Source organism: Scyliorhinus torazame, chromosome 3, assembly GCF_047496885.1.
Source record: "Scyliorhinus torazame isolate Kashiwa2021f chromosome 3, sScyTor2.1, whole genome shotgun sequence".
Taxonomy (NCBI): domain Eukaryota; kingdom Metazoa; phylum Chordata; class Chondrichthyes; order Carcharhiniformes; family Scyliorhinidae; genus Scyliorhinus; species Scyliorhinus torazame.
In genome coordinates, this window is record NC_092709.1 from 198,319,776 (window position 1) to 198,343,544 (window position 23,769).

The 23,769-nt window shown below is 44.4% G+C and overlaps 1 protein-coding gene across 1 annotated transcript in view; it reads left to right on the forward strand.

Moving 5' to 3' along the window:
• atp10d (ATPase phospholipid transporting 10D) overlaps positions 1–23,769 on the forward strand; it is a 375,226-nt gene that overhangs the window by 347,410 nt on the left and 4,047 nt on the right. The window contains 3 exon segments of the mRNA XM_072496710.1: positions 171–251; positions 8,062–8,166; positions 13,122–13,309. Coding sequence (XP_072352811.1) covers positions 171–251; positions 8,062–8,166; positions 13,122–13,309 — 374 coding nt within the window.

Genomic DNA, 23,769 nt, shown 5'->3' on the forward strand with positions numbered 1-23,769 from the left:
TACTTATCCACTCATTTACATTTTATAAGTGGACTCATCATTCTAACTATTGCTGACTCAATATCAATGTGAGAATTATGGTTTGATATTTAGAGTTATTAACTTAAAGAACAACAATTACAATAAACAAAAGTTCTACTGAATTTTTTTTAACTTTGTTCTTTTTGTAGGCGTACTTATCATCAACGTTTTGGATCAGCATATTGGATGCTTTTTATCAAAGTCTCGTCTGCTTCTTTGTTCCATACTTTGTAAGTGTCTCTGCATGCAATAACTATTGCGTTTTGTTTTCTCTGTTACATTTTTCAGCAAAAAGGATAAGCTTAGAGTTTAGGGTAGCTTTTAATGTCAGGGAAGAAAAATCGAACTATTTGTATAAAAAGCAGTCAATCTGCTATCATATGCTTTCTGCCATTGCCAGAATTGAAAATCTAGGTTCTCTTATACAGGTCAATGTATAGACAGCTTTCCCTAAGCTGTGTATGAACAAGCAATTTTAATAAATAAATTATTAAAGTTGCACTTTCATTTGATTAGGTAAGCTTATTCCTCATGGTTCCTGTGTGACAGGAACACTTGCTCACTGTCTTCTCCTGCTTTCTCCACCTTCAAGCTGTTTTTTGAGATGCTGGGAACTTTTTATAATAATGGATACTGGCAGTAGCTGTGCAATGGCATACTTTTTCCCATCAAGTCTCAGCTGGGTTGGGACATGGACCTGAGGGTCTGAGGTGCGTCTGCTACTGAAGGTTTTGAGACTGTTGATGAGATTCAGCATGCTGCACAAGGCTGAATGACGAGAGGCATTTGACATTATTTGATAGTGAGACTATTAATGAGGTTCATAGGGATGCATGCGGGTCGAATTGCAGGATTGGGGGATTGTTGCAGCAATTGGATAAAATATTTTTTATTTTCTGAGTGTTGAATCTTCATGCACTTATTATGAGATATCTTGCTGCAACGGGGAGTTCCGGCGAGCGGAGCTCCCCGTTTTGAAAAACGGGGCTATGTGTGGACTCGTCTGCACCTGGGCCCCTTATTCAATGCGAGTAATGTTGAATAGTCATGTGTTTCTCGGCACAGCGATTGCCGGGTAACACACGGCTAAGCGCGCTCGCTAGGGGGCTTTGTTCCCTTTGGGAAGATTGTGCCCAAAGCGTTCAAGAATGGACTGAAGGTCAGGTAACAGAGAAGGAAGGTGGTGAAGTAGTTCAGTGGAAAATGACATGAATGAAAGAGTTGGGAAGAGAACAGTGTGTATGGAGCATGGATTAGCTTTCTCTGTCTTTCTGAAGAAGTGCAGGAAGGGCAAATAAAGACAGGAGCGTGTGAGCGAAAGCTAGAAAGTAAATTTAACAGAGAAAATGAAACCATAATCTCAGATTTGAAAAATCACCTGAAATTATAATTTAGCCTAAAGTGCTTTTTAAAAAATTCCAGCTAGCTGCAGAGCTGAAAAACTAAGGTGGAGGAACTTGTCTCTGCAAAACTACAGTGTGCAAATTCAGCAGTCCAAGACCAATGGTCACATAACATTGGAACAACCTCTTGTATTAGTATTCTCTAAAGGCATCTCAGGTAAACTTTCACTTCTAGGTTTTATCAGTTGAATGTAAATTCCACCAGCTGGTATGTTGGGATTTGAACCCGAGTCTCCAGAGCATTAGCCTGGGCCTCTGGATTACTATTCCAGTGACATTACCACTATGCCACCATCTCTTCTAAATGTAATGTGGTGTATGAATTTCAGATAGATAGACAATATGCCTCAGTGCTTTTGGATCGTATCAAACAGGACATCCTTTCGGCTGTTCGCAACAGGCAAAGTACAGACCATACTTGACCAGCCCGTACTTGCAAAATTCAGAACCTCGGGTCGAATATTAGATAGGATTCGCGATTGGACAGCACTAACAACTAATTCATGATTCTCAGTTTGTCTCAAAATGGGGCTCAATTAGGCTTGCCAGAAGCTATATGTATCCGCATACAGGGCAAGATCCTCGGTAAACTAAAAGAACATGTCAAGGCTCTTTGGCCCTTTCAACTAAACAAAAGCTTGGTGGCAACATTTCCCTCTGACCTTCTCCATGGCAACATCTCAACTAACCAGTGTCCACCAAACAGCGCCTTTTTTATAATGTAGTATAAATTATTAATCCCATTGAAATTTGATATTCTTGCGGTTCTGCCCTGTTGAGTGCATGCTGAACTTCTTCAACAGCATGTCTCTACAATGTTCAAGTTCTGTACGACCTGTTATGACCAGGTGAGATGTGGTGAACTGACTTCACTCTATCCAATCTCCTTGATTGGTCACAACAAAGATTCACAAAGAACAATGCAGCACAGGAACATGTCCTTCGGCCCTCCAAGCCTGTGCCGACCGTGGTACCTGCCTAAACTAAAACAGTATGCATTTACGGAATCCGTATCCTTCAATTCCCACCCTATTCATATATTTGTCTAGATGCCCCTTAAATAGCATCTAGACATGTCCTCGGTAAACTAGAAGAACATGCCTAGGCTTATGCCTAAGAACAGCCCTCCGGCCTGAACATTGAATTCAACAACTTCAGATGATCAGCTCTACCCCACCTCGACCCATTTGTTTTCATTTCATTTTAACTGTCTTTTACCATTTCTTTCTTTCTTGATATACATTTAATTTACCCCCCCCCCCCCCCCCATCTTATCCACCTTTCCTTTACCTTTCACCTCTTTGCTTCCCACTTCCCCTCCCCCCACATCTACAGTTCATCCTCTGATGTTAGTTTCCCTGCTGTTTGACCTTTCACATATTTTGTCCTCTCTGGGGACTGCCATTAGCACTCTTTCCCCTAGGTTTCTGATGCCATTAGCACCCGGTTTCCCTGGGTTTCTGTGGCTATGACTCATCTTTCATTCTCACTCCACAGTATAAATATTTCCCACTTTCTCTGTCTGTTAGCTTTGACAAAGAGTAATCGGACTCGAAACATTAGCTCTTTTCCCTCCCTACAGATGCTGCCAGACTTGCTGAGATTTTCCAGCATTTTCTCTTTCGTTTCAGATTCCAGCATCCGCAGTAATTTGCTTTTATGCCTAGGCTCTTTGGCTCTTTCAACTAAACAAAAGCTTGTTTTCCCTTCTCCATGGCAACATCTCAACTAACCAGTGTCCACCAAACATAGGGGCTGGTTTAGTACAGTGGGTTAAATAGCTGGCTTGCAATGCAGAACAATGCCAGCAGCGCGGGTTCAATTCCCGTACCGGCCTCCCCGAACAGGCGCCGGAATGTGGTGACTAGACGCATTTCACAGTAACTTCGTTGAAGCCTACTTGTGACAATAAGCAATTATTATTATTATTAAATGCCGCTATCATACCTGCTCCCACCACCAGGCAGCATGTTCCATATATTTACCACTCTTTGTGTAAAAAACGTGCCTTGCACATCGGTTCTAAACTTTTCCCCATGTCCCCTAGTACTTGACACTCCTACCCTAGGAAAGAGCATCTGACTATCCACTCTGTCCATGCGACTTATAATCTTCTCGACCTCTATCAGGTCGCCACTCAACCTCCGTTGTTCCAGTGAGAACAGACCAAGTTTATCTAACCTCTCCTCATAGCTAATACCCTCCAAACCAGACAACATGCTAGTAAACCGCTTTTGTACCCACTTCAAAGCATCCACATCCTTCTGGTAGTGTGGCGACCAGAATTGTACACAATATTCCAAATGAGGCTTAACTGAGGTCCTGTACAGCTCCAACATAACTTGCCAATTTTTATATTCGACGCACCGACCGATGAAGGCCTGCATGCCCCACGCTTTGTGGAAGCCTTCATCAGATCCTCGGATGGTGCACTTGATCTTATCCAGGTGGGTCTACCAGCCAGTCTGCATTGTGGGTCGTGCTGCTGATCACCAGCCGAGCAGGATTCTCCAGTGGGCAATTAGGAAAGCAAAGACAAGGGCGTCAGCCCTCCTCCCCATATGAAGTTCTTGCTGGTCCGATACCCCAAAGCTTGTCACTCTCTGGCACGGCTCCATCCTCACCCCCACAACCTTGGGCATTTCCTCGAAGAAGGCAGCTCAAAACCCGGTAAGTCTGGAGCATGCCCAAAACATGTGGGAGTGGTTGGCTGGGCCTACCTGGCGCCGTTCACATTTGTTCTCCACCTCCGGAAAGAACCTGCTCATTCAGGTTCTTGTCAGGTGTGCTCTGTGCTACACTTTAAGCTGCATGAGGCTGAGCCATGAGTACGAGGAGGTGGAGTTGGCCCTGTTTAGTGCTTCGCTCCAGAGTCCTCACCCTACTTCCGTCCCAAGCTCTTCCTCCCATTTGTGCCTTGTTCTGTCCAGCGGGGAGCATGTACTTTATAAATGTCATCCATATATGTCACTGCAGTTTCCTTTTCCCAGACTGTCCCTGTCCAGTAACTCCTCCAAAATTGCGTGTCTCGGGCCCTAGGGTACCTCATCGTCTCCTTGCGGAGAAAGTTTTGATTTGCAAATGTCTGTTCGGTAGTTCCAGTCTCTCCCCGTCAGCTCTTCTAGGGTCGCTAGTCTGTCCCCTGTGTAGAAGTCCCTAACTGCTAGTGTCCTCCCTCCCCCCCCCCCCCCCCCCATCCTATCTCCACTCCAAGATGGCATTTAGTATGGCTGGTCGGAACCTGTGGTTACCGCAGATGGGGGCCATGATGGACACCTCGGTTAGACCGAAGTGCTGCCTCACCTGGTTCCAGGTTCTCAGTGTTGCTACTACCACTGGGCTGGTTGAGTGTTTTGCCAGCGGGGATGGAGTGCTGTCGTCACCAGGGCTCGGAGGGTCGTTCCTGTGCAGGAGGACTCCTCCATCATCATCCATTCTTTCCTTGGCTCCTTCACCCATCCGCTCACTCTCTCGGCCGTGGCTGCCCAGTGGTAGTATTGCAAGTTCGGGAGGGCCAGACCTCCCATGCTTCTTCACCTTTGCAGTGTTGTTTCTCTCTCTCTCTCTCTCTCTTTCTCTCCCCCCAACCCCCACACATACGCACAAACAATTTGTCTACTGATTGGGGAAAAAGGCCTTGGGGATGAAGATCGGTATGGATCTAAAAAGGAAGAGGAACCTGGGCAGTATATTCATCTTGATCGTCTGCACCCTTCCCGCCAGGAAAAGCGGGAGTACATCCCTTCTCTGTAGATCAATCCAAATGTATTTAATTATTCAAGCTGTGAGAAGTGTTATTTATGGGCCAGGGTTTAGAGAACACCAAAGTATATCATGGAGTTCACCTGACCCACAACTTTTAATAGATGTTGGTTATGAGGAGCACAAGGGCCCACTTTCCAGGTGTTATGCAACAGAGATCTTAGTATTTTTAAACGAAACAATGTTTATTCTATGAATCCAGTTAACATTTTATAAACACACAGTAAACATCTTATCAACTACCAACACAAATACCCCCTCAAAGATACAGTACTCTATAGGTAACCCTTAATAACTTTCCTAACAACATCCATAAGCCAATCATCCTTTACAGAAAACAGGTATTACTTTGAAGTTATCAAATGGTCTGGAGAGAGTCTTTAGCATGCAGAGAGAGAGACCAAAATACACCTCCCTTGTTTGAATGCAGCTCCCAACTGAAAATGAAACCAAAAAACTCAGAGCCACAAAGCAGCTTCCAACTCAAAAACGAAAGTAAAAGACAGAATCATAGCCCAGCTCCACCCACACAGTGACATCACTGCAGCCATTTGATAAAACACACTTTTCTGAAAGGGACCATCACATGACAGAAGTAAGAAGTCAATTAAACAAAGTCTTATTGTAATGGAGGAGAGTTTGGGTAGAGGGTCAGGATTGAAGGCGCTAGCGACAGCGCCGCTCCCGACGGCCCCGGGGAGATACTCAGGGAGTCCGGTTGTAATAGCTTTGTTGAGAATTTGGAGGCAGTTTCGCCAGCACTTCAGGTTGGGGGCAGGGTCAAGGGAAATACCGATTCAGGGGAACCATAGATTTGAGCCAGGGAAGTGGGATGGAAATTTTCAGAGATGGGAGGGGAAAGGAATTAGGACACTAAAAGACTTGTTTCTTGGGGTCGGTTTGCGGGATTGAAGGAGCTGGGAGCGAAGTATGGGCTGGAGCAGGGGAAAATATTTAGATACATGCAGGTTTGAGACTTTTACCAGAAAAGAGATACAGAGCTTCCCAGTAGAGCCAGCTTCCACATTGCTGGAGGAGGTGCTGACGACGGGGGGGACTGGAGAAGGGGGTCGTATCGGCGGTTTACGGGGCTATTTTGGAGGAGGAGAAGATGTTACTGGAAGGGATCAAGGCAAAGTGGGAGGAAGAGAAGGGAGAGGGTATGGAGGAGGGTTTCTGGTGTGAGGCGCTCCGGAGGGTGAACGCCTCCACCTCGTGTACGAGGTTGGGGCTGATACAGCTGAAGCTGGTATATAGAGCACACCTTACAAGGGCGAAGATGAGCCGGCTCTTTGAGGGGGTAGACGATGTGTGTGAACGTTGTGGGGGTGGAGGGGGGTCCCCACAAACCACGTTCATATGTTTTGGTCCTGTCCAAAACTGAAGGATTACTGGAAGGAGGTTTTTAGGGTAATCTCTAAAGTGGTGCACGTGAAACTGGACCCGGGCCCTCGGGGGGCCATATTCGGGGTGTCGGACCAGCCAGGGTTGGAAGCGGGCGTGGAGGCAGATGTTGTAGCCTTCGCCTCATTGATTGTCTGAAGGTGGATCCTGTTAGGGTGGAAATCAACCTTGTGCCCTGGCATGGCGTGGGGACCTGCTGAAATTCTTGACACTTGAAAAGGTCAAATTTGAACTGAGGGGAAGGATGGAGGGGTTCTACAGCATGGGGGCTTTTCATTATGCACTTTCGAGAATTGGCTTACATCAAATATTGGGAGGGTTGGGGGGAGAGGGACTGTATGTGTTAATGGTGACTATTGGTGATTCCTGATTACTTTTTGTCATTTGTTTATGTTGACATGCGGGCTAATGTTTGCGGTTCGATGGGAGGATGGGATCGTTATTGATATGGGGATTGACATTACATTCGTTACTGTTTATTGTTGGGTGTAAATTTGGTAGAAAATGTGAAAAAGGAGGAGAATGAAAATATTTAAAACAAAAAGTCTTATTGAGTCAAAGAAAGAGCAGATTTATTAACTATTAAATCAAAGGGAATAAATAGTAAAAACGTAAGGTGACGCATCCACAGGCATTTTAAATAAGGGAAACTTGAGCCATTTTTTTTTTAAAGTTCAAAGAATATATAGTTCAGTGTCCTTCGATTCCCTGGAGGCATAGATTTTTAAACGTTGCAGCCACTTTGGATTAACTGATATCTTGGGTGTGGTCAGATGGAGAAGATGTTGCAATTATTACGAGATCCGGTTTGCTGTTAACGTTTTAGTAAAGACGGCTTCCAAACCGGATAATACACTTGTTCAAGAGAGAGAGAGCCCATCATATTTCCCTCTAGTGGCTGCAACCTGGTCTGAAAAACTTCAGCCATGATTTACTTCCAGTGGTTTTGGGTTGGTTTGCCTGAGGCAGCCATTGTTTCAATATCCAGCATTTTGGATTTTAATGTCTCTTCCTTCGACAGTGACAAATTTTGATGACCTTAAGTGTAGTTCTGTGTCATTTCAAATTGTGAAATTTCCAGTCTGTTGAAAGTTAGAAAAGCATATTTTCAAAATTATAAATATTAACGACAGATATATGACAAAATCTAGTTTATTGTAATTCTCCTCGGTACTGGAGGTCTTTCTATTTCCCTCCCAGCTTGGAGAGCTCGCCTCTTGTCCGTAAGTTGGATATTGCACCCACACTCTGGTCACTTGCAGGGCTAGGTGGAAAAGGTTTGGGAGTGGCGCTAGTTGAATTGCTCTTGCAGAGCGCCAGCACAGACACAGTGAGCTTAAAGGCCTCATTTGCTGCAACCATTCTATCATTCTAAGTTCACAGGCATTCATTAAAATTAGAAACTTAACTTCATGGAATCTTCAGCATGGCTATGATAAATTGTATTTTAAATTCATACTTTTGCTTTCAGACTTTTTTGGGCTCAGATGTGGATATTTACTCATTCGGAACACCTATCAATACAGCAATGCTCTGCATAATTCTTTTACACTTAATGATAGAAGGCGATACTTGGGTAAGTGTATGTTTCTCAATTGGATGTAATTCTACATGTTCCGTTTATACTATCGAAGTTATAACATTCAACAAAGCATTCAAAGTTTATATACTTATTCTAATTTTTTAGTCCCTATTTCTAAAAATATATAATGTTACACAAAACCTACCGGAAGCTAAATTATAGTATTCAGAATATCATTAGAATAATTCTCAGTTATCTGATTATATTTTAAAATTTGGTTCAGAGATTTAATGGGAGTTCTCAAAAGAATTAAGGTACTCATGATCATGTTCTCTTCAATGCCTTCTTCACTTCAAGACTTGATATCTCTAATGTTCTCCTTGCTGGTCTCCCAGCACCACCCTGCACAAAATCCAACTCAATAGAACTGTACAAATCCCCAATGTCCATCAGCGCAGTACTGGTATCCTGTTAAACAGTATTTTGACTTCAGAGTCTTGGGCTGAATTTTAGGCCTCGATGGGGAGAAACAAGGAGATGGGCGGATGCATAAATTCATGCTGCCACCTGTCATACCAGTTTCCCAGCACCATCCTGCCCCTTGATCATGTTCCCAGAGGCAATTAGTGGTGAGAATGGGTGAGACATTAGGGGCAGTAGAGCTACTACCCTGCAAGCGGTGGGTACTTAATTCAGCTCCTTTAAGGCCTATTGCCAGAGGCTGACAGGAATTTTTCAGTCTTTCGGCGACAGGGCCAGCACTCCAGGCAGGCTTAGAGACCTTCCCTGTCTGGTCTCGGGTATAAGCTTATGCTGGTGATCTGGATCCTGAGGTGTTTTTTCATTTTAAATTCCAAAAACCTGGAGTATGGGCACCTTAAAATGGCAATGCCCTTGCTCCCTGAATCATCTGACAAGGCAGACTGGTGCTACTTCAGTGTTGGAGGGTCTTCTATTGGTCCTACAGCTTTGAGAGCCTGCCTGCTGTTCATAATTGGACAGCAGGCCTGCCCTTTGTCCATTAATAGGCTAATCTGGAGAAAATCTGAGCTGGGTGATTGTTCCCCAGCATCCAAAAAAGGCGCAAGGCTTGAAGATATTCCTTTTGTTTGCAGAGAATAGGTCAATGCATATGAATGTATGTTGCTTCTAGCTTCTACTGTAAATGAGCCATGATACGGCTTGACTGACGATCTCAAGTTGGTTGCTAATTTAGCTATTAGAGAACTCAGGCTTGTTCAGCAAGTGCTGCTCAATCACAAAATCACATTTAACAGTAGACATCTTAATTTGAATGTTGCAAATACCAACTGGTTGAGTATAGTCTGTACGCTGCCTATTAGGAACAACCAAAGACACATGTTTTTTAATTCAGTCAGCTAATGGGTGGGATGTAAGGCCTACATACACAACGTTGTACTGGCATTGAAATTCATTCATTGCTCAATTGTGTGGTCGGCAGAACATCTTTTTGGACTGACAGCTGCGTCCTGTTAGTAGAAAATACCGATCACGTAACAACTGCATAGTAGCAATGTAAAATGGCTTGCTTAACCTTTTCAAATTTTTAAGATACTTTGCCTTTCTCGGGTAATTTGAGGTATACCGGGCACTTTTCATATCCAAACGTACCATTGCATACAGCACAATTTGCCCACGTTCTGATCTTTTAAAAAAATAAATAAATAAAATGAGTTCACCTCTCTCTCCTTTCTTTGAGGCTTTCCAAGCTGTTATCATTCCATTATTTATAGGTGTGCAGGAAAGAATTGCACAGTGATTCGCCAAATTGTTTTTTGTTCCTGTGCCGAAAAGCAGTCTTTTCATCTGTCAAGTCTGTGCGTTGTAAGCTTATCACCCTGTTGTCTGGGGCAGGATGGTCGCACATTAACCATGGTGCACTACTGTAAACTGTAAAATTCCATTGACTAGTACGTGAAAGACGGACAGAAAACAAGTCTTCAATACAGAGCTTTATTTGCACTGACATATAACTTGCGTTAGCTCCCCAGTTTCTCCTTAATGCTCTTAAATATAGCAAGAATGTTGTCAAATTGAACAATTCAACAAATAGAGGTGGGGGGGTGGGGGGGGGGTGGAGGGGCATTGGCCCATAAAGGGATGACCGAAATCAATACCCCAAAGGAAACTTGCAAACTTCAAATCAATATATTTCCCTATTACATACACCCAGTGCTTAGAGAATTAACCTACAATTACTGACATAATCTTTATTGTCACAAGTAGGCTTACATTAACACTGCAATGAAGTTACTGTGAAAAGCCCCTAGTTACCACATTCCGGCGCTTATTCGGGTACACAGAGGGAGAATTCAGAATTTCCAAATTACCTAATAGCACGTCTTTCGGGACTTGTGGGAGGAAACCAGAGAACCCAGAGGAAACCCGTGCAGACTCCGCAGACAGTGACCCAAGCCGGAATCGAACCTGGGACCCTGGATCTGTGAAGCAACAGTGCTAACCACCATGCTACCGTGCCGCCACTCCTTGCCAGTTAATTATTCCCTACCCTAACAAATTCTCCATTCTTAAAAATGAAACTAACCCTTAAGTGGAACAAAAGAATGAAGATTAACTTTTTTTTACTATATAATACCATCATCATTTTTCCCCAATCAAACAATCCTCACTATTTAAAAAAAAAAAGAAAACTTGTATAAATGAGGTGTAACTAGATTTCTTTTTTTAAGAAAATATTTTATTGTGGCATTTATAATTTTAACAATTTTAAACAGCAAATTTCAACAAAAACAAAAGCACAATAATGTAACAAACAAATCCCAGCTAACATGGCTTACACAAACAATGCCACCTTCGCCAACCACCCTCCGTTAGTTCTATCCTTATTCGTCTCTCGTGTAACTGGGTTTCAAACAATAATCTGAATAATACCTATTGCTGAACATTCATTTTGGTTTTGGAAAGTAACTTTATATTCTTGGAATGTTATTAAATGTCTCCATTATGATGAATTATTAAATTTTTTGGAACTATATTTAAAAAAAGTTTGGGCTGGTTCTCTGCTCCGCCGCGCCACATTTCTATTTCACCCCAGTGGGATGCTCTGTTACGCCGGCCGGTCAATGGGGTTTCCCATAGTGGGGCAGCCCCACGCCGTCGGGAAACCCCCGGGCTGCCGGCAAAACGGAGCATCCTGCCGGCGCAGAATACAGCCCTTTATTTTTTCATGTTTGTGTTTTTCTTCACTCATGGAATGAGAGTATCACTGACATGGCTCCAGAATAAAGCTTGGTATCTGCATTAAACTATGCTATAGTCACGTTGACAGAGTTAAAAGTCTCAGTACGGAGAATGCTAGAACTCTCGGTGCATTTTTTTGCGATGTCTGTGAGCTTCCTTGTTCCAAGATGGACCCCAAAATCTCAGAAAATATAATGATAAAGCCTGTCAGAAAAAATAGGATGAAAGGGTGTAAATGGAAATTAATTAAATAGAAATATTAGGGCGGCACGGTAGCACAGTGGTTAGCGCTGTTGCTTCACAGCTCAACGGACAGCGGTTCAGTTAATTAAATTTAATATCTCCAAACCTTCATGTCCAAACGCTCAGGCTCCAACTCCAAAAATAACTTGCATCTTATTTTGATTTTGTACAGTAGTGAAAAGTGCCAAAGCCTTTCCTGGTTTTTCCTTTGGCAAGGATGTAACCCATGTCCATATTGTTACTTCATTCTTCCATCGCTCATAAGGTTGACACTCCGAGAACTTTGGTGGGTAATAATACCCTGACACACTCTGATTAGTAATTTTCCATAGTGACTCAAAACCATACAAGATTAGCTTCAAATACAGTATTTTGTCTGAATAAACTTAGTTTCCAATCTTTTACTTACAAGCAGTAACCTTTGCTATCACCCTAAAATTCCAATGGCTAATTAATAATAATAATATTAATTGTCACAAGTAGGCTTACATTATCGCTGCAATGAAGTTACTGTGAAAATCCCCTGGTCGCCACATTCCGGCACCTGTTCAGGTACACGGAGAAATCAGAATGCCCAATTCACCTAACAAGCATGTCTTTCGGGACTTGTGGGAGGAAACCGGAGCACCCGGAGGAAACCCACGCAGACACGGAGAACGTGCAGACTCCGCACAGACAGTGACCCAAACCTGGAATCGAACCTGGGACCCTGGTGCTGTGAAGCAACAGTATTAACCACTGTGCTACCATGCCACCTGTTGGTGAAAAACACACAGAAACAAAGTCTTAGAATCATAGAATTGCTACAGTGTGAAAGAAGCCATTCGGCCCATTGAGTCTGCCCCAGCCCTCCAACCTAGGCTCACGCCCCCAAGCTATCTCTGTAACTCAATAACCCCACTTAACCTTTTTGACACTAAGGGGCAATCCACTCAACCTGCACATCTTTGGACTGTGGGGGGAAACCAGAGCACCCAGAGGAAACCCACGCACACACGGGGAGAATGTGCAAACTCTATACAGTCACCCAATGTCGGAATTGAACCTGGGTTCCTGGTGCTAACCACTGTGCCACCGTGCCACCCCAGCTATGTCTGATCCAAGTCTTCTCCACAGAGCTTTATTCACTCTGACAGAAAGTTTGCATTATCTCAACAGTTTCTCCTTTATATACACCTTGTGAAGTGCTGAGCCAATTAACTGACTTAAACATTCCTTGACAATTAACGGTTTACCCTAACAGGCTATAACCTACCCTATGGCATAAAATTGGACACGATCATATGATCAAGGTGGTTCCTTTTGATTTTGGTTTGAAGAGAGTTACCGCAAATTATTGGAAACAGCACTAGACTTGTGCCTGATTAAATGACAAACTTATACCTTTTGACAGATATATTGCTAAACTTAATAGGAGTTGGATTCTTAAATGCCAACAAAATACTGATTATTTAAAATCAATTTCTTGTCAAGTTTTAGGGTTTTGATGTTTCAAAGTGCCAACCAGCAGCAGTTAATTTACTCATGTTTTATATATATTTCAGACTTGGATTCATTGGGTCATATTGGTAGGCAGTGCTTTATTTTACTTTGTGTTTGCGCTGGCCTTTGGAGGAACTTGTATAAACTGCAACCCCCCATCAAATCCATATTGGATCATGGAGCAACAAATGTCAGACCCACTTTTCTACCTGGTCTGCATCCTCGCTACAGTGATAGCTTTGCTCCCCAGGTAATATGCACTTCTGTTCTAAGTGATCAGATATCCTAATCTAATGTGTAATTGATGTAAAACCTGTTCAAATTATAAGACCAAGGCCCTGTCTGGTGGATGTAAAGAGATCACATGGAATGATTCTGAAGAAGAGCAGAGGAGTTATCCCCAGTGTCCTGGCTGATATTTATCTCTCAATCAACATCACAACAGCAGATTATCTGGTCTCTATCACGTTGCTGGTGGGGGAACTGCTGTGTACAGATTGGCTGCCACATTCCCTAAATTAAAGTGACCACACTTCAAAAGTACCTAATTGATTGTAAACCCTTTTGGCACACCCGAAGTCATGAAAGACACTGGGCGTCATTCTCCGCCGGCGGGAGTCTCCGTTTTGCCGGCGCCCGGGGGTTTCCCGACGGCGTGGGGCTGCCCCACAATGGGAAACCCCATTGACCGGCCGGTGTTACGGAGACTCCCGCCGGCCGGTCGGGGCAGAAATGTGGCGGGGCGGGTAGGAGAATTTTGCCCACTATATAAGTGTATTTTTTTGGTTTTGATGAATTACAGGTGCCCTTATCAGGTATGAATTGCTTTAAATAAATCTACACTAACTTTATATTGTTAACCATACTCTCATATGATGCACTAAAATTAGGTAATATAATCAAAGCCAATATTCATATCACTGTTGATTTATAAAAAAAAACCTGGCCATTGGATGTCTCAAAGCGTTTTGCAGCCAAGGAAATACTTTTCTTTTAGTCTAGCAACTGTTGTCGTGTAAGAAGCGATGATAGTGAAAATAGTAGGTATATAACTCTGGAGCAGTAGCCGAATTTGTCATAACTTTGAATTAAATACATTTAACTCAACATGTAGTTACTCAAAATCACCTATGTGCATGTAATTTGCAACATGTTATCATTCACTCTTTAACATCAACATTTAACATTGGATCCTTTGGGTGACATTGTGGAGTGAATTTCACTTCCACTCTCATCGTCATCATTTTATTTTAAATGTATTCATTTTTCAATAATTATTCATAATGGATTTGTAAGAGTCCTTCCTGTTCATTTCCTTTGTTTAAATTTATTTTATGTTATTTTATTGTTTTGGTCTGTGGACCCATAATCAGAATGTGCCTTTAAGCCGAAGACTCAAAGTTCAAGCAGTTTGCATGTCAGAACACTGTTCCCAGGTTTTCTTTTTGGAAAGGAGAAGTCGGACTCCTTGGCACCAAATGGATCTTACATAATCAGGTTTGGAGGGAGTCTGATCGATTGGTTGGCTGGCAACCAGTGGGTTGGCTAGGTACAGTGTTGTGCCTGACAACAGTCAGTGATTGGTTCCTGCGTAATGCTTTCTGAGCGCACTGAGCATAAGCGTTTAGATCTTGGAAATGAAATTAATCCTCTCTCTCTTCTCTCTCCTCTCTCACTCCCTTATTGGCGAACTGTTGTATTGTTCTGAAAGCAGTAAGGGCCTGGCACATCCTTTGTTGTGAACTTTGAATGATGCTCAGTCTGCAGAGAAGATAGATATCCTTGCCAGGAAAACCATCTTAAACCTAGAAGGAAGAAGTATCAAAACGAAAGCTGAACTTTGGAGGGAAACTAACTGGGAATCATCCCAGTGCATCGAAGAGCATAAACTTTTTATTTTTTAGTATTTTCTTTTCCATTTCACCATCCTTTCCTCTCTGTTGTTTGTTTGTGTGTTGTTTGTCTGCATGTGTATGTGTTTGTGTGTATTTGGAGTGAGGCAGTTAAGTAGGAGGGGTTGGGAAAGGAATATTAGATGGTCAGTTACATTTTCTGTCCATTTAATAATACTGTACATAAAAGGTTAGTTGTATTAGAGTTACAAACCTGGTAACTACAGTTTATTGAGCTCAGCCAAAGGCCTTGGGTGTTTTAAATACAATCTAATTTTACCTGTGAGCAACTCCGGGTCAAGTGGGGCCGGAATTGGCCACGCGCTCGTGCAGGGTGTCCTGGGCTCATCCGGGATCTTTGGGATAGACCGTGATGATTTGAGGTACAGTATTTATTAAAGACACACCAGGTTTGTAAGCGCATAACAGGATGACTATGGAAGCAGCTAAAGCTGTTCTGCAGGTTGAAGACCTGTTTTTGGTTTATTTACAAGGACTACAAAAAGACAAGTTCATTGAATGGGCAAATGAATTAAAAGCAAAGGTATTGGCTAAAGCTAAGAAGGCAGAGAGATATTAGTTGAGTGTTTGGGTCTGTTAGAAACACAGGAGCGGCCATGAGTAAGTAGTCCAGGTAGTGTAGCATCAGAAGCACTTTCTGGTGGGGAAACTGATCTGGAGAGATTTTGATTGCTTTTCGAGACTGCGAGGGAATTAAAAATAATCAACATGCCAGAAAGAGAGTTGGAGATACAGGGGAAAGATGAGTTCAAAAGAGCATTTGAAATGAGGAAATGGATAGATTAGCAAGGGAAGAAAGGGAAAAGGAGAGGGGGAGAGAATATCAACTTAAAAGGCGGGAATTAAAGGTAGACGTTGAGGAATGTCAAGAGGGAGGAGTAACCCTTCTCAGTCCAATTCCTAGTGGGATATGTTTAAATATGTACAGGCCCTACTAAAATTTGAGGCAAAGGAAGCAGATGCATTCTTTGTGACATTTGAGAAAATAGCAAATCGAATGGAGTAACTGAAGGAAAAGTGGATATTACCCATGCAAAGTAAGCTGAAAGCAGGCGCCGGAAGTTTATGCTTCCCTGCCAGAGGGGTGACGAGGTAAAAAAGATTATTCTGGATGCATATGAATTAGTTCCAGAAGCGTATAGGCAAAAGTTTCGGAATTTAAGGAAAACAGTCAGGACAGATTTATGCTAAATTTAAAAGGGTTAAGCAGAATAATTTTAATGGGTGGGTACGAGCATTGGGAGCTAAATCTACCTATGAGGCTCTGAGATAAATCATTCTCTTAGAATTTAAGAATTCACAACCTTCTGTGATAAGAACCCATGTTGACGACCAAAGGGTTATAACCACTAGACAAGCAGCAGTAATGGCTGATGATTATAAGCCAATACATAAATTTAAACCTTTGTTCCGTCACCCGCAAAATGTTGAAAAGGATGCGAAGTGGGAGAGTGAAAGGAAGGCAATAGCCAAGGTAAGGAATGGCTAGCTGGGAATGCACCGAGATGATCTCCTCAGACCAGGAAGAAAGGTACTGAGGGTGGAGATGAGATTCAAAGGCCTAAGTATTACCATTGCAATAAAGTGGGGCACGTTCGTTCAGTCTGTTGGACAGAGTAAGAAGTCTTACAACACCAGGTTAAAATCCAACAGGTTTGTTTCGAATCATTAGCTTTCAGAGCGCAGCTCCTTCATCAGGAGAGATGTGGGAGGCCTGGCCCACCCAAACCTCCAGTTCTACACTGGACGGCCACTGCAGATAGAGTATGAGGATGGGTCAAGGAACCATGAGCGGACTGGGTAAGGATGGAGGAGAGTTCCTGTACAGGGTCATCCTTCCGAGCGCTAGCCACAACCGCACTCCCATCCCCCCAGCCAGATACTCAAAAACTCCAGTGGTAGTAGCCACATTCCGAACGTGGAATCAAATGTGGAAGCACTTCGGACTAACCAAAATGTCCAGCATGGCCCCCATCTGCAATAATCACGGGTTCACCCCCGCAATAATGGACGCTTACTTCAAATGTTGGAGACAGGACGAGGGGACACTGGTGGTTAGGGACATGTACACGGTGTTGCTCTTAATTTTAGCCTTCGTTTAATTGCTCTTGTTCTATCACCTTTGCTCTTGAGTCGCCAGGTATCTTTCTGATACCGCCACGTGGTTCAAGTCTGAGTAATGATCAATAATTCAACACACCGCTTAGTAAGAGTTAAATCAACGCACATTTATTATATACAGTAATCAATACTTATACATAAATTCTACTTCTAAGCTACTTCCTACAACTAACAGGCCAATACTTAACTTGGAAATGGCCCACCAGGTCAGGGAAACGAATGGCCTTTCGTATGGGTTCTGAGCCTGAGGGATTCGAAGCTGGTACAGATCGATAGCTAGGAGCGCCTATCTCATAGTGAGCATTGAAGTAAGACTTACGATTTGAGCGGCTGTTGCAGATGGTCAGCAGAAGGGGTTGCAGAAGGGTGTCGAAGGGTGGCAGAAGGGTGCAGAGGGGTCGATTTGAACTTGGACTCTATTCTTATAGTCCCCAGGGGCTTCCCGCCTTTCGGGGCGGACCCTGTACCTGGTTCCAAGTGATTGGACTTCGTCCCAATCACTTGGTTCGATACTCTCCAATGCTGGAGCGATTCCTTGATCGATGGGCGGTTTTGGGGTGGTCGTTCACCTCTCTTTGTGTAGGCTCCTGTTTGCGCCGAAAAGTCTGGGTTGGCTTGGTGTGTCTAATTTGTTGCACATTGTTCCCGGGGATTGCTAATTAATATTCAGGTGGCTGGTGTTTTGTTATGCTGATGGCTGCAGGTATCGATTCTGTCTGGCCTCCCCAGAGGCGAATACACAGTTTTACCTGCAGCTGCTTGTTTTAGTCCTGTTGGCTGATTTTCCCATCAGCCTTTTCCGTTCGCCATTTTAAATCTGGGTTAGCCATTCTAAATTGGGAGTTAGCCATTTTAACTGGCTACAACGGACGGTAGAGTAGTGACCTTGGGGGAACTCACGGAGAAGTTTGGCTTCTGAGAGGCAAAGACAGATCCAAAACTTCCTCCGCAAGGAGACAACGATGTACCCCCAGATTCCAGGACATTCACTGCGAGAAAAAATACTGAACACGGGTGAGCTAAGGGAGGGGAACTGTGCAGATATGTATTGACGACGCTCACCCCTGGACAAGACAATGAAAAAGTGGGAGGAAGAACTAGGCAGAGAGGTAAGGGGAGGACTGTGGATCAAAGCACTGCAAAGGGCCAACTTCACCTCCCTGTGTGCGGGGCTGGGCCTAACACAACTAAAGGTGGTGCACAGGGCGCACCTAACTGGAGCACGCATGAGTGGGTTCTTCCCAGAGGGTGAGGACAAATGTGAATGGTGCCAGGGGGGCCCAGCCCAACCACACCACATGTTCTAGTCTTGCCCCAGACTTGTCGAGTAGTGGACCTCTTTCTTTGAGGCTTGTGGGAGTGAGGGTGGATCCGTGCCCATTAGTGGCGGTCTTCGAGGTATCAGAGCAGCCAGAGCTATTCATGGGGAGAGTGGCAGATGCATTAGCTTTTGCCTCCCTCGTCGCCCACTGGAGACTCCTGCTTGGATGCCGATCGGCAGCACCATCCAAGGCTGCAACTGCAGACTGGCTGGCCGACCTGGCGGAATTTCTCAGGCTGGAAAAGGTAAGGGTCGCCATCCATGGGTCGGGAGATGGCTTTCACAGGATGTGGTAGCTGTTCACCAACTTTTTTCAAGACCTTTTCATAGTCAGCAACCAATAAAGTAGGTGGGGGGAAAAAGAAACCGAAAGGAAGGGCGGGGGGGGGGGGGGGGGTGCTCAGGAAGAACCCGGGATAGGCAGAAAAGAAGATTACCACAAGAGACAGATAGCTGGCAAATTACTGCCTAAACCACAATGTCTATAAATTATTGTATATATGTGTTTCAGTCAATGTCTGGCCAAGAAAACTTTGCAATGAAATTTGTAAAACCTTAATAAATATTTTTTTTAAAGATAGGAAGGAACCAATGTGTAGAAGCAATGGACTTCAAGGGGATTGTATCAGTGTAAAGTGATGTTGGTTGTATTTAAAAATGCACCAGCTACATTTCAATAACTCATACATCAAGTAGAGGTTAGGGATAACTGCGTGGTCTATCTGACGTGGTAGCATACAGTGACACATAGAAGGAGCATGTCGGACAGTTGGAAGAGTTTTTTAAACAACTGTAGTTGGCCTATTTAGTCATCAATGTGGCCAAAACCGAGTTTGCCAAAGTAAAACTACCGAGGGTACGTTGTGGACAGGGATGAGTGGTACCCAGAACAGACCAGGTAAGGGGGTTACTAGATTTCCCTGTTCCCAAAAGAAAATGGTAGATCGAGGTTCGTAGGTATGTGTGCGTTCTATAGAAAGTTTGGATCTAACTTTGGTACCATAGTGGTACCTTTGACTAATAATGTGGGTGGCACGTTAGCACAGTTGCTTCACAGCTCCAGGGTCTCAGGTTCGATTCCCGGCTTGGGTCACTGTCTGTGCAGAGCCTGCACGTTAGCCCCGTGTCTGTGTGGGTTTCTTCCGGCTGCTCAGGTTTCCTCCCACAGTCCAAAGATGTGGAGGTTCGGTGGATTGGCCATGCTAAATTGCCCTCAGTGTCCAAAAAGGTTGGATGGGGTTACGGGGATAGGGTGGAGGTGTGGGCTTGAGTAGGCTGCTCTTTCCAAGGTCCGGTGCAGACTCAATGGGCCGAATGGCCTCCTTTTGCACTGTAAATTCTATGATTCTATGAATATATTGCAGAAACAAGCAAAAATGGTATGGTCTGCAGACTGCCAAATAGCTTTTGAGGAATTGAGGGCCATATTGATCAGTGAACCAGTGTTGGCTGCCTCTGGTTTTTCCAAACCCTTTAAAATAGCCACAGCTGCCAGTGACCTGGGGGTGGGGGTAGTGTTACTACAGGATGACAAGTTAGGAATAGAGAGGCTGGTGTCATACTTCCGAAGGAACTAAGCCTGTGCCAGAGAAACTATTCCACCGTTCAGAAGGAATCCTTAGCATTGCTACTAGACCTTTAGCATAAGGACAGCACAGTAGCACAATGGGTAGCACTGTTACTTCACAGCTCAAGGGTCCCAGGTTCGATTCCTGGCTTGAGTCACTGTCTGTCTGGAGTCTGCACGTTCTCCCTGTGTCTGCGTTGGTTTCCTCTGGGTGCTCCAGTTTCCTCCCACAAGTCCCGAAAGATGTGGTGCGGGATTCTCCGACCCCCCGCCGCCGGGTCGGAAAATCGCCGGGGGAGGGGCGGCGTGAATCCCGCCCCGCCGCTTCGACACCGGCTGCTGATTTCTCCGCCGCCGGTTTCAGGCAGGGCGGAGATCACGCCGCGCTGGTCGGGGGCCGTTGGCAGCCCCCCCCCCCCCCCCGGCAATTCTCCAGGCCCCGGTGGGCCAAGCGGCCGCCCATTTTCGGCCAGTCCCGCCGGCATGAAATTGACATTGTCCATCACGGCGGCACATGGTAGGCCGGCTAGGTGAGTCCTCGTGGGGGAGGGGGCCCGATCCTGGTGGGCCCCCATGGTGGCCTGGCCCGCGATCGGGGCCCACCAATCTGTGCGCGGGCCTGTGCCATGGGGGCACTTTTTCCTTCCACGCCGGCCTCTGCAGGGCTCCGCCATGGCCGGCGTGGAGAAGAACCCCCCCGCGCTTGCGCGGAACCACGCCGGCGGTTCTGCGCATGCGCCAACTCGTGCCGACCCTTCGGCACTGGTTGGCGCGGCGCCAACCTCTCCGCCACCAGCCTAGCCCCTGGAAGTGCGGAGGATTCCGCACCTTCCGTTCGGCCTGACGCCAGAGTGATTCGCGCTGCTCTTGCCGCCGGCGTCGGGCCATCCGGCTACTTGTGGGAGAATCCCGCCCATGCTGTTAGGTAATTTGAACATCCTGAATTATCCCTATTTGAACCCGAACAGGTGCCGGAATGTGGCGACTAGGGGCGTTTCACAGTAACTTCATTGCAGTGTTAATGTAAGCCTACATGTGACAATAAAGATTATTAGTACCACCAAGAAAGCACAACAGCGCCTATACTTCCTCAGGAAACTAAGGAAATTCGGCATGTCCACATTAACTCTTACCAACTTTTACAGATGCACCATAGAAAGCATCCTATCTGGCTGCATCACAGCCTGGTATGGCAACTGCTCGGCCCAGGACCGCAAGAAACTTCAGAGAGTTGTGAACGCAACCCAGTCCATCACACAAACCTACCTTCCATCCATTGACTCCATCTACACCTCCCGCTGCCTGGGGAAAGCAGGCAGTATAATCAAAGACCCCTCCCACCCGGCTTACTCACTCTTCCAACTTCTTCCACTGGAGAGGAGATACAGAAGTCTGAGAACACGCACGAACAGACTCAAAAACAGCTTCTTCACCACTGTTACCAGACTCCTAAACGACCCTCTTATGGACTGACCTCATTAACACGACCCCCCTGTCAATGCTTCACCCGATGCCGATGTTATCTAGTTACATTGTGTACCCTGTGTTGCCTTATTATGTATTTTCTTTTATTTCCTTTTCTTTTCATGTACTTAATGATCCGTTGAGCTGCTCACAGAAAAATACGTTTCACTGTACCTAGGTACATGTGACAATAAACAAATCCAAGAAAGCTGAACTTTGAAGAGACACTAACTGGAAATCATCCCAGTGCATCAAAAATCTTTCTCCTTTTATTTATTAATATTTTCTTTAGCTTTCTAACACCCTTTCCCCTTTGTGTTGTTTGTCTATGTGTGTGTGTGAAGGGAGTGGGGTACGTCAGAAGAGAGGGTTGGGAAAAGGATATTAGATAATTAGTTACATTTTCAATCTGTTTAATTATAATACTGAACATAATAAAAGTTTACTTGTGTTAAAGTTACAAACCTGGTGACTGCTGTTCTTTGGACTCAGCCAAGGACCTTGGGTATTTTAAATAAAATCTCATTTTACTTGTGTTACAATGTCGTGTTATTTGAGGCTGGAATTGACCACACACAAGCGCAGGATACCTGATAGTTTCCAGACATTATATATTTTGCAATGGCTACAGGTAATTTTTTCTTGTGATGTTTAAAAGGGCAGCACAGTGCCACAGGGGTTAGCACATGTTGCCTCACAAGCTAGGGACCTGGGTTCAATTCCGGCCTCGGGTGACTGTCTGTGTGAAGTTTGCACTTTCTCCTCGTGGGTTTCCTCCGGGTTCTCCGGTTTCCTTACACAGTCGAAAGATGTGCAGGTTAGGTGGATTGTCCATGCTAAATTGCCCTTTAGTATCCAAAAGGTTAGATGGGGTTACTGGGTTACAGTGTTAGGGTGGGGGCGTGGGTCAAGGTGGGGTGCTCTTTCCAACAGTCGGTGCAGACCTGATGGGCAGAATGGCCTCCGTTTGCACAGTAGGAATTCTATGATTCTATGATAACAAATGTATGTTTTTGTTATAATAGTAGAAGATATTTGTACCCATTGACTGGCAAACTCAATTGGACAAAATAATATTAAAATAAATTCAATTTCTGCTTTGTTCTAAAGTTACTAAACTTAAGTCTTCTCTAAGACAAAAAGGACAAATATGAATCCCAGCCTAGGGGGAGCAACATCCCGGTCTCTTCCCACTGGTAGTTGCAGGTGATAATCCACTGCGACCAAATTGTGCACAATATCGAGCAACTACCTAAAACCTTGTCATCACAATTAATGCACTGTGTTAAGGTATGAATGTATTAAATACCAGTCACACACTGTATTGTGTACGTTCAGTTGGCAAGATGATTTGCATGTAGTTCAGAATGTACACAAGTTTAATTCCTGTTCTGGCTGAGATAGAATTAGGACCTGCCACCTCGCCCTGCCTCTGAGAGTGGAAGGCAATGGAAAGCTACCACTAATAAAAGAAAATAGCTCAGGATGAAGCATCAGCAGACAATGAGCCAAGGAACCTGCTTTTGGCCAAAGCATGAATGGAATGGAAACATATATAAAATGGTTACATTTGGTTTATAAATATTTAATACTTGTTAATTCTATTTGAAAACACAACATAATTAAAACCCCACTAAATTGAAAATGCATTGGTAGCAGAGTTTCATACCAGCAAAAATTTCTCGAGGTCAGGTTCTGCACTGTTGAGCCTTTGGGCTCCGCACAGTGCTGTGGTAAAGTGGCAGATGTTGTGTGGAAGGATAATTTGAAGGAGGGCCATGTGCGTTCTAATGGCAATTAACCTCCTACCCAATCAGCAGCAAGTAATATCCTATCCAGAAAACATGGGAGGAAAGTTGTGGGACTAGTACCCCTGCAAGAATACAACAAGCCTGTCAGTTCCTGCTGCATATGTAATATGTCCTCTTTGAATGAACCAAAGGAACAAACTTTGGGATCTCTACTTACTGTGACAGGAGGAAATTTTAAAAGAGAGTGGGACAGCGGTACTCATGGGGGCATCAAGGGTCAGTCATTGGGGTGGGGTGTTGGAAGGAAATGGAGGCGGGGTGGTAAATGACAGAGGGGTTTTTACAGGTTAATTTGTTGGGCTTGGAGGAAACACACTTCTTTCTCTTGGCTCATAAGTAGTGCTAAAAGGAAATAATGTGAAGGAAACAGCCCTTCTCATTTATTTTTGCCAATGTTCAGGAAATCCAATCATCCTCGGTTCAAAATAGAAACTAGCAACCTCCTTAAATAATTTCAGTGACTGACCTGCCTACTGAGAGAAAGTTAGACTCCTGTGTCTCATCCCATTGCTA